Here is a 15,224-nt window from a genome sequence, read left to right as displayed (position 1 = left end):
CACCAAATAACTTTTTATATCTACAAGAAGCACCTAATACTACCAAAACGCACATGTAAAATGTTCACGTGTTTCAGCCAAACACATGAGCCTCAACATATTCCTCTACCAGGAACTGCACTGCGATTTACCACCCTTAAACATGGAACTGAGCTGAGATCTTTCCCCTGGGAACTATTCAGGAATGTTGGCTTATGTCTAAGAAACACCCAATCAACCAACAACAAACCAAATACACAAAAACTCCAACAATCACTTTTCCACTGTATTAATGAAACAAAAAAAAGTTATGAATTAAAGCCTGACAACTCCCAACTGAAATCAGTGGCAGAATGCCCCTACTCAGAAGAAAAAGTTAACTCATTTAGAACAAGCTATCACATCAGCAGATGTTTTAAAACTCCATTATTATTTAGCCTAAACCATAAACCCCATTCAAAGTACACAGAATTATTCACAGAAGAGCTTCACTGTTGGGGGAATTGTCTGAATTTTCAGTTCAGTGAGACACCCAGCGATAGCTCTTCCTGTAAACAGTATTTCTGAATCTGGTTCACCCTAGAGAGCAACCCAACACTGAGGAAGTGTTCGTTTAAATACATCTAAACTATACAGCTTCAGTTGCTCCACCCCAGTGCATGTACAGGTAATCACATTCCTCAGGCGAAACAGCATCTGGGAAGTTACGCAATTAAAGCCTGACAACTCCCAACTGAAATCAGCAGCAGAATGCCCCTACTCACTCCAGCATATCTGAATCAAGCCTCCTGTACACAACAGCAGATGATGTCTAGACTACATGCAAGGAGTAACTGATATGATTAACTACAAAACACCAAGGGAATCAACTCTAGACTATCAGCAGGCTTCACACTTCTATCAGATATTAAAAATAAATAAATAAAAAAAAAGATATATTGTCAATAAACTCAGAAAGGTACACTGGAGATAGAGACAAAGCTGTGAACAAAAGCAGAGGTAGTGGTGTATGGTCTAGTGTTATCTGTATTTACACAGAAAACAGTAAATATCTAAGCAACGAGCACCACCATCACCAAGAAGGGCAAAGAAGGGCAAAAGCAACACAAAAAAGGTGAGAGAAAAAGCAACAAAGCACGCAAGATTCAAGCAGTACAAAGTCTTTCTTAGAAAAAGCTATTTAATACAACACAGAGCTAGAAAGTAGAAAGCAAGTCACATCAGAAAATCAAAAAGAAATTAAGGCAGCAGGGAGCTTCACACTACAGTATGGTAACAAAAGGCACCAGTGTCACACTTTGCATTATACAAAGACAGCATGCGGAACAAAAAAAGACATGTCAAGCAAGAAAAGAAAAAAAAAAGCCACAAAAGAGCTAAAAAACAGTCTCAGAAGAAGTGATGGTCCGATTTCCAGTTTCATTCAAACCCCAAGAAATGCAGCACAAGAGTATTCAAGAGGCAAGCCACTGTGCTGCTCAGACCCTGAGAGGGGGACAAGAACCAGAAGAGTGATAGAGGATATTATGCTGCTGTTCTTAAAGATCTTTGGGTTGAACACATCCTACAAGCCTGATAAAGCAATCACAGCCCAACCCCTCCTCTTTGGCTTCCTGGGGCTGCAGCCCCATAAAAACAGTCAGTGAGACAAGGCAGGCACTTCTGATGAGGTTCCCATTCTGCCCAGCAGTACGCATACGCCAAACTGAACTCTGCCTGAAATGCCTTCAAAAGGTGCTTCGCTGAGCTTGCAACCATTACAAATATTAACTTCAACATCTGCCACAGAAAAAAACAGTTATTTCCCTTTCTTTAGAAGCTAGTGAATGAAACACTGTAAGAAGAGCTAGCACATGCACACAGCTGATCAGCGTGACACTTCTGATCAGAATTACAGATTTCCTGGCTTTTGTTTCTATACTTCAATCACTGCTGACCCACATTACCCTTGTATTTCTCACCTGCTTCCAGTTTCCTAACTATTTTGATCTGTAAAGGAATCTGGGTATTTTACTTCCTGTTCACTTCCTGCAGACTTAAAATAAAAAATGAATAAATAAAACCAAGCTACTAGTTTGTGGTTAAAAAAAAGGCTGTTGCTTTGTGACCAAAACCCCCACTTCTCTTTACCTTGATTAATGCTGGTTGCCAGACTAGATGCCACATTTTTACTTTCATTAATAGAATCTTGACAATATACCAGGTAACTTCAGCTATGCCCTAGAAAGTTCCAGTTGTAGATTTTATCTATAACATCTCTGCCAAACCCAATAAGGGCTGCTGCTACTACTACTTGTGATATTAGCAGTCACTTGTACTCACATTACTGTAACTGTTTCTCGTGTTACAGTCTCATCACATATTCCCTTATTAAGTCCAAAACTCTCATCCAATTAAGTAGTATTGCTGCCAAGGCAGAGCAGACCCTCTTCCTCAGAGGAGTTATCATTTAGAACAAAAAACCACCACTTCTGGTCAGAAAAGTTTGCTTTTATTGTGAGGGTGCGCTGGCACTGGGTGCCCAGAGAAGCTGCGGCTGCCCCATCCCTGGCAGTGTTCAAGGCCAGGTTGGACACAGGGGCTTGGAGCAAGCTGCTCCAGTGGAAGGGGTCCCTGCCCATGGCAGCGAGTTGCAACTGCATAAGCTTTAAGGTACCTTCAATCCAAACCAGTGTGGGATTAAAAAATAAATTAAACCAAAAAATACATTTTCTAAAGTTACATACACTGCCAACTCAAAAATAAAAACAAATATTCACACCAAAGAGGCACAAGAAGCTTTACTGGATGAGTACCATCAGCTTCAGAAGCCATTAAGATTTTTAAGAGCCCTTTCACTTTGAAAGGTGACTTTCCAAACTTGAACTATACTAACCAGTGCAGTCTGTTTGCATGCCTAAGAACAGACAATTTCAGTTCCTTTGCTACTATTCATAACCGTCTCACACTATTGTCTGACAAATTCACTGATCTCATTGTAGCCTACAATGATGCCACCGCAAAAATCTGCATACTAAGGAGTTACCAGGAATCTGAGCCTTTTTGTATCCCTTTCTCTCTCACTGGGACACTGCAACAAAGGTACTGCAGGACCCGTCTGTTCCTATCATACCACCTTTAGGAGAAACACCAGATCAGCAGTCACAGGCAAGGCGTTGAGGGAGAAAAAGCTTTTTTGTCAAAAAACAAGGAAATCTGAAAGTTGTCTTACACACTAGAGACATAAAAGCTGGATCCCTTCCAAATTCATAGAATCACAGAATAGTTGGGGTTACAAAGGACCTTAAGATCATCCAGTTCCAACCCCCCTGCCATGGGCAGGGACACCTCCCACAAAACCATGTCACCCAAGGCTTCATCCAACCTGGCCTTGAACACTGCCAGGGGTGGAGCATTCACAGCTTCCCTGGACAACCCATTCCAGTGCCTCACTACCCTTAAAGAACTTCCTCTTTATATCTAATCTAAACTTCCCCTGTTTAAGTTTTAACCCGTTTCCCCTTGTCCTGTCACTACAGTCCCTAATGAAGAGTCCCTCCCCAGCATCCCTATAGCCCCCCTTCAGTTACTGGTAGGCTGCTATGAGGTCTCCATGCAGCCTTCTCTTCTCCAGGCTGAACAGCCCCAACTTCCTCAGCCTGTCTTCATACAGGAGGTGCTCCAGTCCCTGATCATCCTCGTGGCCTCCTCTGGACTTGTTCCAACAGTTCCATGTCCTTTTTATGCTGAGGACACCAGAACTGCACACAATGCTCCAAGTGAGGTCTCACGAGAGCAGAGTAGAGGGGCAGGATCACCTCCTTCCACCTGCTGGTCACGCTCCTTGTGATGCAGCCCAGGATACGGTTGCTTTCTGGGCTGTGAGCGCACACTGAAGCTGGCTCATGTTCATTTTCTCATCCACCAACACCCCCAAGTCCTTCTCCGCAGGGCTGCTCTGAATCTCTTCTCTGCCCAGCCTGTAGCTGTGCCTGGGATTGCTCCGACCCAGGTGTAGGACCTTGTACTTGGCATGGTTAAACTTCATGAGGTTGGCATCAGCCCACCTCACAAGCGTGTCAAGGTCCCTCTGGATGGCATTCCTTCCCTCCAGGGTATCAACCGAACCACACAGCTTGGTGTCATTGGCAAACTTGCTGAGGGTGCGCTCAATCCCTCTGTCCATGGCAGCGACATTACTGCAGACTTAGTTTCCCCTTGTCAACTCACAGGAGTTTCGAAGTCTTCCTCTCCTTTTTCCATCGTGGAAGAATTGAGGGGTTCCCACTGAACCCCTCAGGAAAAACAACCCACAAAATGTCTCAGCTCCACTGGGCTCTCAGGTCCCCAGTAAAGTTCTCAAATCCTGTGCCAAACACCAGAGTGCACATGAACAGGCAAAAAAAAGAACTTGGCAACAGTATGTAACATGCAAACAAACAGAGTAAAAAATAACAAGTGTAATTTAGAGAAAGGGGGCAGAGGGAACAGGCACACAAAACCCCTCTATGCACTGTCACATAGGAGCAGAACAGGAGAAAAAGAAAACAACACAAAAATCTCTGCCAGTTTAAATCTAAGATGCCAGGGGTACTATTCAGGGGGAAAACCACATATATTTTACTTTGTTTAAACCAGTATGGGGCAAACTCACTTTCTGGTCACACATGTGAAATGCCACCCTTCCAAAGGCATGTCCCACTGGTATTCTATACTGTTCCTCTAATATTTTAAGCATCAAAAACTAAAGCTTATTACCAACATTGTTAAGCATCACTTACAATGTAATAAATCACGCAACTGTTCTATTTGCCATAAATACAAGTGCAAACTTTAAAAACAATGCTTACTACAAAAAAACTTACCATTTCTCTGTAGCTGGTAAGAGAAAAGAGAACTATACGAACCCTGAAGAAGGGACTTGAACCTGTCTCTACTGACGGCTTCCCAAGCAGCAGCCTGCCACTAACACAAACCCGTATCTGCAGCTTACTGCAAAAGCCTGTGGCCAGAGATCACAGGATTTTTGCTTCCATCAAAATCCACGCAACCGTAAAACAACGCGCAAACAACTGCGTCTGAGACACGGGCTGCTCCGCTGCGAGTGGCGGCGGCACAAGCTCTCGCACACCAAAGGAGGCACGGACGCACAACCCCAAGCTGCTGCCCGGGGCCTCCTGCACCGCGGGCAAAGTCACGCCGCACGCCGCGCCCCGCACCGCTGGGCTCCGGGATCTGCACCTGCCGCTGCTAGAAGCGCTGCGGAAGACCGCCCGAGTCCCACGAGAGGCGAGAGAAGCCGCCGGCAGTGCCGCTCCAGCGGGTACCAGCCGAGGCTCCGCCGCGCCCTGGAAGGCCACCGCCCGGCCCAGAGCCCGGGGCAGAGTCCGAGCGGGCCTGGACACCGGGTGAGGGATACAGGCCGCGGCCGGGGACCGAAGGCGGGCGGGGGGCCCACGGCAGGCCTTGCCAGCAGAGGCGGCAGGAGGGCACAAGGCAGCCTCCGCAGCAGCGTAGCCCGCGGCGCGGTCGCGGGCCCCGGCAGTGGGTAGAAGCAGCCGACGGTACACGGGGGCCCCAGGCGGTCGGGACCTCGCAGGCCGTGGCAGCAGAGACCCGGCCCGGCCGGTACGCGGGGAGCGGTGGAGGGGAGCAGGGGAGTGGCGGGCGCCAGGCGAGGGGCGAGCTGCGGCGGCGGGGCCGCGGCCCCACTCACCGGGCCGGTCCCAGCAGAGGAGGAAACGGCGGCGGCCGTACCCAGGCATTCAAAATGGCGGCGGCGCGGCCGCAGCACCGCTACTGCAGGCGGAGGGATCTGCGCTCCGGCGCGCTCCCCTCTGCCTCCCGGCCCCTGGAGGCCGCAGGACCGGGCCGCGGCGGCGGCCTCAGCGGCGACAGCACGGGCACGGCGCGCAGCCGGCACCGGCGGGGCGGGAGTGGCCGCTCGCACTACTTTTCCTGGCGGAAGCACCCGCCGTTCCCGTCTTGAGAGTGGCGATAGGTCTGCACCGTGGCAGTCAGTGATGACGTCACGCACGGGGCGGCCCTCCCCGAAGCGCGTGCCCGTGGTGGGGCCGGGCGGGACGCGCCTCCCGCAACCAGGGTTCCGGGGGCCGCTTCTGCCGAGCGGGCATTGCGGATGCGGGCACAGCGCCGCGCTCCGCTGGCACCGGGGGCTCGGCCCGGCGCCTTCCCCGCGGCCGGCAGGCGCGAAGCAGAGCGGCTGGTGCGGGCAGCGGCCGTGAGGCGGGCCGGGAGGCAGTGCCCAAGACGGGGGGGACAAGACGGGGTGGGCTTCCGCCCCATGCCTCTTTTCTCCCTGCGCTCCCCGGACCTCACCGCTTCGAACACCCGCGGGTGCCCGGCACCCCCCGCAGCCCCCGTTCGCACTCCCGGCAGGAGGCGGGACAGGCACCGCGCGGCCTCCACTGCCGGTCCCGGTTGCCAGGACAACCGGCGCGGCGGCCTCTCCGTGACGTCAGCCCTGTGTGCCGTGGGCCCGCCGCCCCCGACCGATGGGTGAGGCGCTTCCCTGGCGCGGGGCTCTGCGTCATCGCCGTGCGCCGCGGCGCTGGGAGGGGTCGGTCCGGAGGCGGCCGCGGGCGGCGCCGGGGCTGCTGCGGGCCGCGGAGGAGGAGCCGGGTGATGGCGGGTGAGCCCCGGGGCCGGGCGGGGAGCGGCCGCTGCGACGCTGCGAGCTCGGCGGGGCGGGGCGCGGCGCGGCGCTGCCGGGACTGTGAGGCCGCTGAGCGGGCTCGGGCTCCCTCCGTCCCCGGGGTCCCGGACTAGGGCTGGGGGCCATCGCCCCGCTTGTGGGCAGGGCCGGCGCTCGGGGCTCCCGGCGTTCCCGGGTCTTTCGGTGGCAGGGCCGGGACTCACAGCTCCCTCTGTTCCTGGCACAGGTGAGGCGGCGGCCGGCAGCGGGGATCTGGGAGCCGGCGTGTGGCAGCCCCTGCGGGTGCCCCCATGAACGAGCGTCGCGGCCGGGGCTGCCGGGACAGCGTGGGGCACCATGAGAGCGGGCCACGAGCGGAGCCAGGAGTGCCTCCCGCCAAAGAAGCGGGACCTTCCCGCCGCCAGCGCTGGCACCGAGGCGGGACGGGCGGGGGATGTCCAGGCCTCGGGCGAGGGCCCCGAGTGGGCCCGGACAGCGGGGCCGGTGCCGGCAGCCCTGCGCTATGGCCCGGGCGAGGCCGCGGAAGCAGTGGCGGGGCTGACGGTGGACCAGTACGGGATGCTTTACAAAGTGGCAGCGCCGCCTGCCACCTTCTCCCCTCCGGGTCTGCACTCCGTGGTGAACGTGAGCCCCCTGCCCCCTGCCTTCAGTGTGAGCTCACCCATCATCCAGCACCCGGGGGTGCCCTACCCTCCCGTTCACTACGCACAGATCACACCAACGTCCCTGCAGTTCATCGGCTCGCATTACACAGTGCCCTATGCTGTCCCTTCTGGCTTCCTGCCTAGTCCACTCCTGTCTCCTTCCACCAACCTCACCGCCTCTCATGTCCCCCACTTTGTGCCATATGCCTCTCTCTTCACGGAAGAAGCCACTCCTTCCCCCCAGACTACCTCTCCTACCCACACCTTCAGCAAATCCACTTCTGCGGTCTCTCCTTCTGGCCAGATGCAGCACCATGCTGGGACCCAGCCGTTAGATACTGCACCAGGTAGAATTCCTGTTTATTATCAGATGTCCCGCCTCCCACCAGGGTATTCAGCATATGAGACACCTGCAGCAGGTAGAAGCCCAGAGTCTCCTCAGCAAGACAGTCAGCTGAATTCAGAGGTAGCTGCTGCCAATGGTGGACAGAGACATCTGGAGCATAATGTTTCAAGGAGGACCAGTGAGGCTGTGGACTCTGCCAGTAGTAAAGCTGAAGACTGTCTGCCAGGGTCTGCAGCAGGATGTGTGGTTGATGGACAATTCCTTTCAGGTTACCAGACGGTGGGAACAGAGGACTCTGTGCCAGCTCACAGAAGCACCCCAGATGCTGATCTGGAGGTTCAGAGGGTGGTGGGGGCGTTGGCATCTCAGGATTATCATATTCTGGCAGCCCAGAGGAAAGATGACCCGAGCCCTTTAAACCTTTGCCATAATATCCCTGATCAGCAGGGGGAGTCAAAAGATGTGCTGAGGAACACAGTGGAAAGGACCGCTGCTGAGAAAAGCCAGTCCAGGAGCGCGTATGTAATGTCCCCTGAAGAGCCGGTTAGACAAAGACACTTAACCAAAGGAATGGTAATAGCCAACGGCAAGCCAGTCCTGGTTTCCGCTGGATCCGAGCCCCTCAGGCCTTCCATTTCAGAAGCCCTGGTGGGGCGGAGCTCGGATGCACAGGCTCGAGGAAGCGTGCTGGAAAAGGATCCTGCCCAGCTGCAGCAACCCAGCTCCTCACACTTGCCCTCTCATTTCATGAAAGGAGCCATCATCCAGCTGGCTACAGGAGAGCTGAAGCGGGTAGAGGACCTGCAGACTCAAGACTTCGTTCGCAGTGCAGAGGTGAGCGGGGGCCTGAAGATCGACTCCAGCACCGTGGTGGATATTCAGGAAAGCCAGTGGCCTGGGCTAGTTGCACTGCATTTTGTGGTTGGGGAGCAACAAAGTAAAGTGAGCATTGATGTGCCCCCAGAGCATCCCTTCTTTGTGTATGGCCAGGGCTGGTCCTCCTGTAGCCCAGGGCGGACTGCTCAGCTCTTTGCTTTGCCCTGTCACAGGCTGCAGGTGGGGGATGTCTGTATATCAATCAGTTTACAGAGCGTGAATGGCAACTCCACTTCTCAGGCTAACTACACTCCCACAGATCAGTTGCTATCTACTAGAGAGACAGCTGAAAGAACAGCTCAGGGGTCCAGAGAAGCATCTGACAGAGCTGCTGAAAGAAAGAGCCACACAGATAGGAACAGCGCAGCCCAGAGCTCTCATGCGGAACCCTCTCAGCCTGAGACCAGCAGTCAGCACAGCTGGACAGCCCCAGCCTTCCAAAGATACAGTGTGCAGGCAGAGGAGCTGCGGCCCTCTCTGCTCCGTCCCTCTTTCATTCCCCAGGAGGTCAAGCTGTCTATTGAAGGGCGTTCTAATGCAGGGAAGTGATCCCTTGGAGGCTGTGAGCTAGGGCATCCCTTTTAGGTGAGCCTCACCGTCGGATGAAGAAATTGCACAGACTTTGTGGCAGGTTCACCAGCAAGGCTGCTTTCTGCCCTGCAGGACTGGATTTATTCCAGTTGAGTGGCTGACCAGTTCCTCTTGGGGAATCAGGAGGGCTCCAGTGCCTCAGGGAGCAGCAGCAGGCTAGATGGGGTAGAGACCAGGGATGTGCTCATGAGCCTGAGACGAGAGTGTTCTGGAGGCTGGGGTTTTCTCGCACCTCCCTGAATAACTGGTTCCCTGCAGAGCAGGGTCCAAGCATTCAGGGTAGGTGGAGAGATGAGGAGGGCAGACACGGCTTAAGGTAGCAGATAAAATTACTGAAGATTTTATTCCTCTTTTCTCATGATGGGGAGAAATGTGTCCCCACTGGAGTTTAGGGGGCTCTACTCCCAGTATCCCTTTTCTTCACACATGCACTTTAAAAGGACCGTTCACCGATGGAGCTCTTGAGGGCAGGACAGAGATGCATCTGTGGTGGTTCTGTTCAATGTCTCTTCCACTGAATCCAACTGTTCTTTCTTCTTGCAAGGAATGTACAGATGTGAATGAATCACAGAAATTCAAGGGGAAGGACCAAAAGGATGGGTTTAGGTGTAGGTAAACAGGAAACTTGAGCACTTGGAATAGGACATGAGTTAGGATGGGAGATGTCAGTTTTCTGCTATAAAATACATTTAATCATTTGTCATCAAATGAAATCTTTCCATCGTAATAACATTTAAAAAAAAATAGATCTCTTGGGCTTACAGCTTTTGCAGAGGCTTAGCCTGTGGATGGATGGGGGTTTGTTTGGATTTTGGTGTTTTGGTTGTTTTTTTTTTAAAGCTGAAGTAAAACATATTAAGCATTCTCCAGAGAGGGATGGAAACATCCTTTGAGGAGACCAAGACTATTTTGTAATTAAATCAGAAGAACACTTTCCAGATGGCTAATTCTTCCCTGCAGGCATTTTCCTGGATAAGCTCTAGACAAAAGAGGAGTGTTAGTGCATGTGCGGGCAAGGTACAAAGTTTCTGCTAAGTATGGTTCTCTGATTAATGTAGGGACTCTAAAAATACCACAGCACCATGGGGCATTTTGGGGTGGTTTTATGTTAGTTTTTCTGATACTTCACTTCGGAGTTCCTCTGTAGAACAACAAGGCAAAATCAAGAGTAGTCTTTTGTCATGGTGAGATTTAATACAAATGTATATTAATACCTCGTTATGGTAATAACACTCTTTTCAAGTGAAGGCTCCTGTAGTTACACTAATTTGCCCTCTCTGATGGTGTGTTATCACACCAGCTCTAACTACTTATCTACAATAGGAAGTAGTGACTATCATGTTGATGAAAAGAGTCTTCCCTGACTTAACTTGGATTAAGTGTTCCTTGTATTAAGATGCCCATTTCTGTGCTAGGACGAGGCTTATGAGAGAGTTTCTTTCCATGTGCAGGTCCCTGCTGTGTGCTGGTGCTGCTCCTGATGTTCAGCATTCTGTTTTCTGTCTCCCTTCTCTCCTCACGTGTTCCGTGGGGCCTGCCTGGCTGCCAGGGCACTGCTCCTTTCTTTTGCTGAGCAGCTTCTGTGTCAGTCCCTCTCCTTGGCACAGCTGCAGTACTGGTGTCTCGGGGCTGCGCTGCACGCCCCAGGAATGTGTCCTGTAATTGGTTGGCTTCAGCTGACTGTGTGACAAGGGTGTGCTCTGCCTGGGTATAGGCAAATTAGAGTCATCAGAATGTCCCTTCCATCCAGGCCACCAGTTGTTTTCCTAGCACATTGCTAGCCATTTCTGTTGCCTTTGAGATGCTTGCACCAGGACAGTTTCTTTTCAGGCCTTAGGTGAGATATGTGCTACTCATGCCTTCAGTGTTTGTGCCTCATGGGGATTTCTCCAGGGTGAGGATGCTGCCTGTATCATATGTAGCTTCCCCCAGATGCCACACTGCTTCTGATCTCATCAGCTGCATGTGCAGTGTATGCTGTCGTGGTGATGCTGTCATGTGAAGATACTGCCTCCCTGGACGCAGCAGCTGCGGGAACAGATGCTGTTTTCATGTGTCACTGAAATGTACTGTCTGGGCCCAGGAGCCCAGCCTCGTCCCTGTGTGTGTTTTACAGTTGCTGTTCATTGGACTCTCCTACGCAAAGACCTCGATTAATGTTGGTTAGTACTTAATGCTCAGGATACCCAGGGTGTCTGTGGCCAAAGGCAGAAGAGCCCGAGCTCTCTTGCCTGTGCTTTGCATGGTGCATGAGAGGAGTTCAGAGCTGTGGCAGGCAGCTAAAAGGATCTTGCACACGCACAGTGTGTGAATGTAGCCAGGCTGGTTGCACGCATGGAGGGGATGCCTGAGCAGCTGAGGGGTGCAGGGCCCCTTGCGTGCCTCCCTGAACACAGGAGTCTCTGTCTTTCAGAGGGAGGGTTGGAGGGCCTGCGCTATCTCATGTAATTACTCCTAGATCAGTTACTCATGTAACTACTGTAACTACTTCTAGATCCCAGCAGCACTCAACAGTGGTCTGAAAGGGCAGACACTGGTGCATGAGGCGAGATGCTGTGTGGCTAAAATAGCTTTGTACTGTAGGCAGCTGAAGGGCTGTGAAGGTGCTTGCTCTGGTGCTTGCTCCGGTGTTTACCTGGCCGTTGGCCTGAACTTTGGGTTGCTGCTCATCTCTTGAGCATGGTTCTGAGCTCTGTGAAACAGGCCAGGGTGAATTTGACCTCGGTGCTTCTACCCAGACTCCCTGTCAGTCCCACTGCTGAGCACTGCTGCCAGCTCTCCTATGGAGGCAGTGGTCGGGCACATCTCGTGGCAGGGCAGTGACATGAGGGATCTGGGCATCACTGCTTGCCCCAGAGGTGGCAGGCAGGAGGGGCCACTGGCTGCCATCCGACCCAGGTTGGCAGTGCCGGTGATTGCTGGAATTTGTCCTGGCTCGGCTGGCCTGTGCTGCTCAGCCCTTGGTGGCTGTTGTGCTGAGCGTTGAGGCTCTCCTGAGATAGGGGATTGTGAGGCAGGCACTGCTGCAGGCAGAAATGCTGTAAATGAGCCCATGGAGGAGGCTTTTATTTTTTAGGTTTACAGGGAATGGAGGAGGTAAAGCCAGGAAAACATTGTGGAATGAGATGGTTATCTGGGCCTTTCTGCTGGCAGAGATGTGATAGGCTTCTCGGAGAAATATACTGTTTTCCTGCTGCTATTGTGAAGGGGAGGGAGCTGTGGAAGAGGCCTCCTGGCCTTACCCGGCTGACATTCCATGGCAAGAATCTGTAGGATGCAATAATGGGTGTCTGTATCCGTCTGTCCCATCTCACAAGCCACTCCTGGGGCCCGCTGCCCAGCAGAGGCCAGGCCTGGTTCTAGGCTCTGCATCACTGCAGCTCCAGGAACACGAGGCTTGCGACAAGCGCTCATCACGAGCAGACTATGCAGAGGAAGCTCTGCCTGGAAAGAAGGAAAGCTGCAGGGGCCCCTCTGCCTCCCCTTTCCAGCAGGAGCACAAGTATAATGCACTTTTCACATTAAGTGTCCCCGTCCCCCGGTCCCCACCCCACACTTGAAGTCACTTTGCCCAGTAGAGAACTAACACCCCTTGTTACTCAGAAAATACTGTAACAGAAATGACAGCAGCTTGAGTAGCCCACGTGCTAGTTCCTGCCCACAGCAGCACACGTGCCTTTCCCCAGCGTCACTCACAACTGCTCTTTGTCTTTCAGGCTGTCCTAGGGCCTGAAACCTTGCAGAACCTGCTAAGATGGCTCCGAATGCACACTCTGTACAGAGTTTGGCCCAGGGTGTGTTCCATGTATGACTTAAAATGCTGATGGTCAAGGCCCTTCCATGATCTTCACATCTGTCCATGGAGGACAGGACTTGCCCCTAACATCCTTCTAGGCTGCTGTGGGCCCCTTGCAAGCACACCGTGCATGCTCTGGTTGTTCCAAGGCACCAGGGAGGGTCTGCCCCAGCAAAGCAGAGCAGAGACGTGGCCCTGGGGAAGGGGCTGGGCTGCCGAGGCAGGGAGGTCTTTGTAGATAAGTGCTGATCCCTCAACTATAATCCCAGTTATGTAATGGCTGTATTAACATGTAACCGACCGCATTGTATCTAAAGCCTTAGAACTAGTCAGGTGCTCCACTCCAACCTTGCTCCTGCCCTTCTCCTCTACCTGATCTTTAACAAAGCATTAATAATTATAAGGATAATCTCTATTTTGTTGTGCTTTTTTTGTAACTGTTTTAAATAAATCAATTTGTACTGTATATTTGTACTTTTGGTGAGATCCTTTTTCCTGTTTTACCATTTTAAGTCTGTACTTGGCTACACACAGATTGTATTTTTATTGTTAATGCTCTTATGAATATTGCATTTAACTTGTTGACTCTGTAAACACAGTATATATCTATATATATATATCTATATATAAACCAATAGCTTTTCCTTTGGTGTTTGAGACTTCTTGCTCATCTGTAGCATCAGTGATCGTGAGGATGTGGCTTCTCTGGTCTTACACAGTGATCTGCAGATTGTGATGAGGGCAGGGTACAGGCTGCATGACAGATGGATTACAGCCATAATTCTGTGCTCAGATACTTCTGGGTTTGTATGTTTTTTCTTGAACCCCTTGCAATAATGATCAGGTGCCGGTGACACTGCAGGGGGGGTCACAGCTGCAGGTGGCAGTGAAGCTGCATGTGTGCTAGCAAAGCAATACAGACACAGCACCAGGAAACACTGTGAGGAGCAACCTCTGTCCGTTTGAGCATGAAACCAGACAGAGCTCAGGACAGAAGTGAGAGATCAGGTCAGAGAACAAAGGATCTGAATAGATCCTTTCCAGATCTGGTGTTTTCCCAAGCTCACAGATGACAGTTGTATGTGATGAATGACGTAAATGGCTTACATTCCCTGCCATCCAGCAGGTTTTTCCAGACTTGGTTACTGAGCTTTCCACAGCTCCTCCCTAGCTCACCACTTTTCCACATTCCTCACAGTAGTTTTGCTGCTGAGTGTGGGAGCAAAAGCAACTTTTGACCCATGTGTTTCTTCTTGCCAGTGGTCCCCACTCACCCCACAGTGTGACCTGCAGTGACCACTGAAAGTCACTATTTGTCACTATGAGAATTAATAACCTGAGTGTGATCCGTGGTCCTACATGGGCTGTGTATCAATACATGTGACTGTACTGAATTGGTTGAACAAGGTCAGCTTACTATGAAATCACAGAAGGGTTGTGGTGGGAATGGACCTCTGGAGGTTCATCCAGTCCAACCCCCTGCTCCAGCAGCGCCACCTACATCCAGCTGCCCAGAACAGTGTCTGTGGAGCATCTCCAAGCTGGGAGACTCCACAACTTCCCTGGGCAGTGAGAAGTGTTTCCTGATGTTCAGAGGGAACTTCCTGTGCTTCAGTCTGTGCCCATCACCTCTTGTCCTGTCACTGGGCATCACTGAAAGCAGCCTGGCTCCATTTTCTTCACGTTACCCTCAGGTATTTATGCACATTGACAAAATCAAGCCCACTCTTCTCTCGGCTGAACAGGCCCAGCTCTCAGCGTTTCCTCACAGGAGACGTTCCAGTTCACCCTCTTAGTGGCCCTTTGCTGGACTCTGGTACATCTGTGCCTCTCTTGCACTGTACACAGTGTACACTGTGCACTCTTGCCCGGTACTGGACACAACACTCAGGTGTGGCCTCACCACTGCTGAATAAAGGGAAAAATAAATCCATACAGTACCAGAGTACTGACTTACCCTTACTGTTTACCATTCAATCAACTCTTTCCCTTGCAAACCTGAAATGCTGTTTAAGTGAAAATGAACTTGGGAGTAAACCAAACTTGTCTGCTTACCTCAGACAACCTTTCTATTAGCATTTATATGGGGTATCTTAGAACAGGAACTTAGTTTCCATTTAGTTTTTCCATGAATGATACTGCAAAAAGGCACATAATAATAGTGTTAAGAAAAAGGGTGTGCACAGCCATTTCCAGGGAGACAACATCCTCCTTTGCTTTGTCTTTATGGGCACAAACTGCAAGGAATTTACTTCTGGAGGAGTTGTGGACTACCAAAGTCCTCAGCTCCGTAATTCGCACTTTGTAGGCTTTCACCTACAGCAGAACTGCAAGAGC

The 15,224-nt window shown here is 51.6% G+C and overlaps 2 protein-coding genes across 3 annotated transcripts in view; one reads left to right on the top strand and one right to left on the bottom strand.

Annotated features, from left to right (window-relative positions):
* Positions 1–5,862, bottom strand: part of AP1G1 (adaptor related protein complex 1 subunit gamma 1) — a 54,519-nt gene extending 48,657 nt beyond the window's left edge. The window contains exon 1 of one of the 2 annotated variants that reach the window (XM_062613071.1): positions 5,675–5,862. The gene's annotated coding sequence lies outside the window, so the exon portion shown is untranslated. Of the gene's footprint in view, positions 1–5,199; positions 5,223–5,674 lie in introns of those variants that run through there. The other variant, XM_062613072.1, reaches the window with a different exon arrangement.
* Positions 5,863–6,516: 654 nt separating this feature from the next.
* ATXN1L (ataxin 1 like) lies at positions 6,517–13,531 on the top strand. The gene is made up of 2 exons (XM_062613019.1): positions 6,517–6,610; positions 6,861–13,531. Exon 2 carries the CDS (start codon positions 6,971–6,973, stop codon positions 9,047–9,049), a length of 2,079 nt encoding a protein of 692 aa, XP_062469003.1. The 5' UTR covers positions 6,517–6,610; positions 6,861–6,970; the 3' UTR covers positions 9,050–13,531.
* Positions 13,532–15,224: the final 1,693 nt, after the last annotated feature.

Source organism: Pezoporus occidentalis, unplaced genomic scaffold (genome assembly GCF_034315485.1).
Source record: "Pezoporus occidentalis ecotype Australia unplaced genomic scaffold, CSIRO_AGI_Poc_V1 ctg163, whole genome shotgun sequence".
In the NCBI taxonomy this organism is placed as follows: domain Eukaryota; kingdom Metazoa; phylum Chordata; class Aves; order Psittaciformes; family Psittacidae; genus Pezoporus; species Pezoporus occidentalis.
Note: the sequence above shows the minus strand (reverse complement) of the source record. Positions and strands in the feature narration are given on the sequence as shown.

What these genes read in the sequence shown, in the direction of transcription:
- ATXN1L (XM_062613019.1), top strand. Translation starts at nt 6,971, where the DNA reads ATGAGAGCGGGCCACGAGCGGAGCCAGGAGTGCCTCCCGCCAAAGAAG.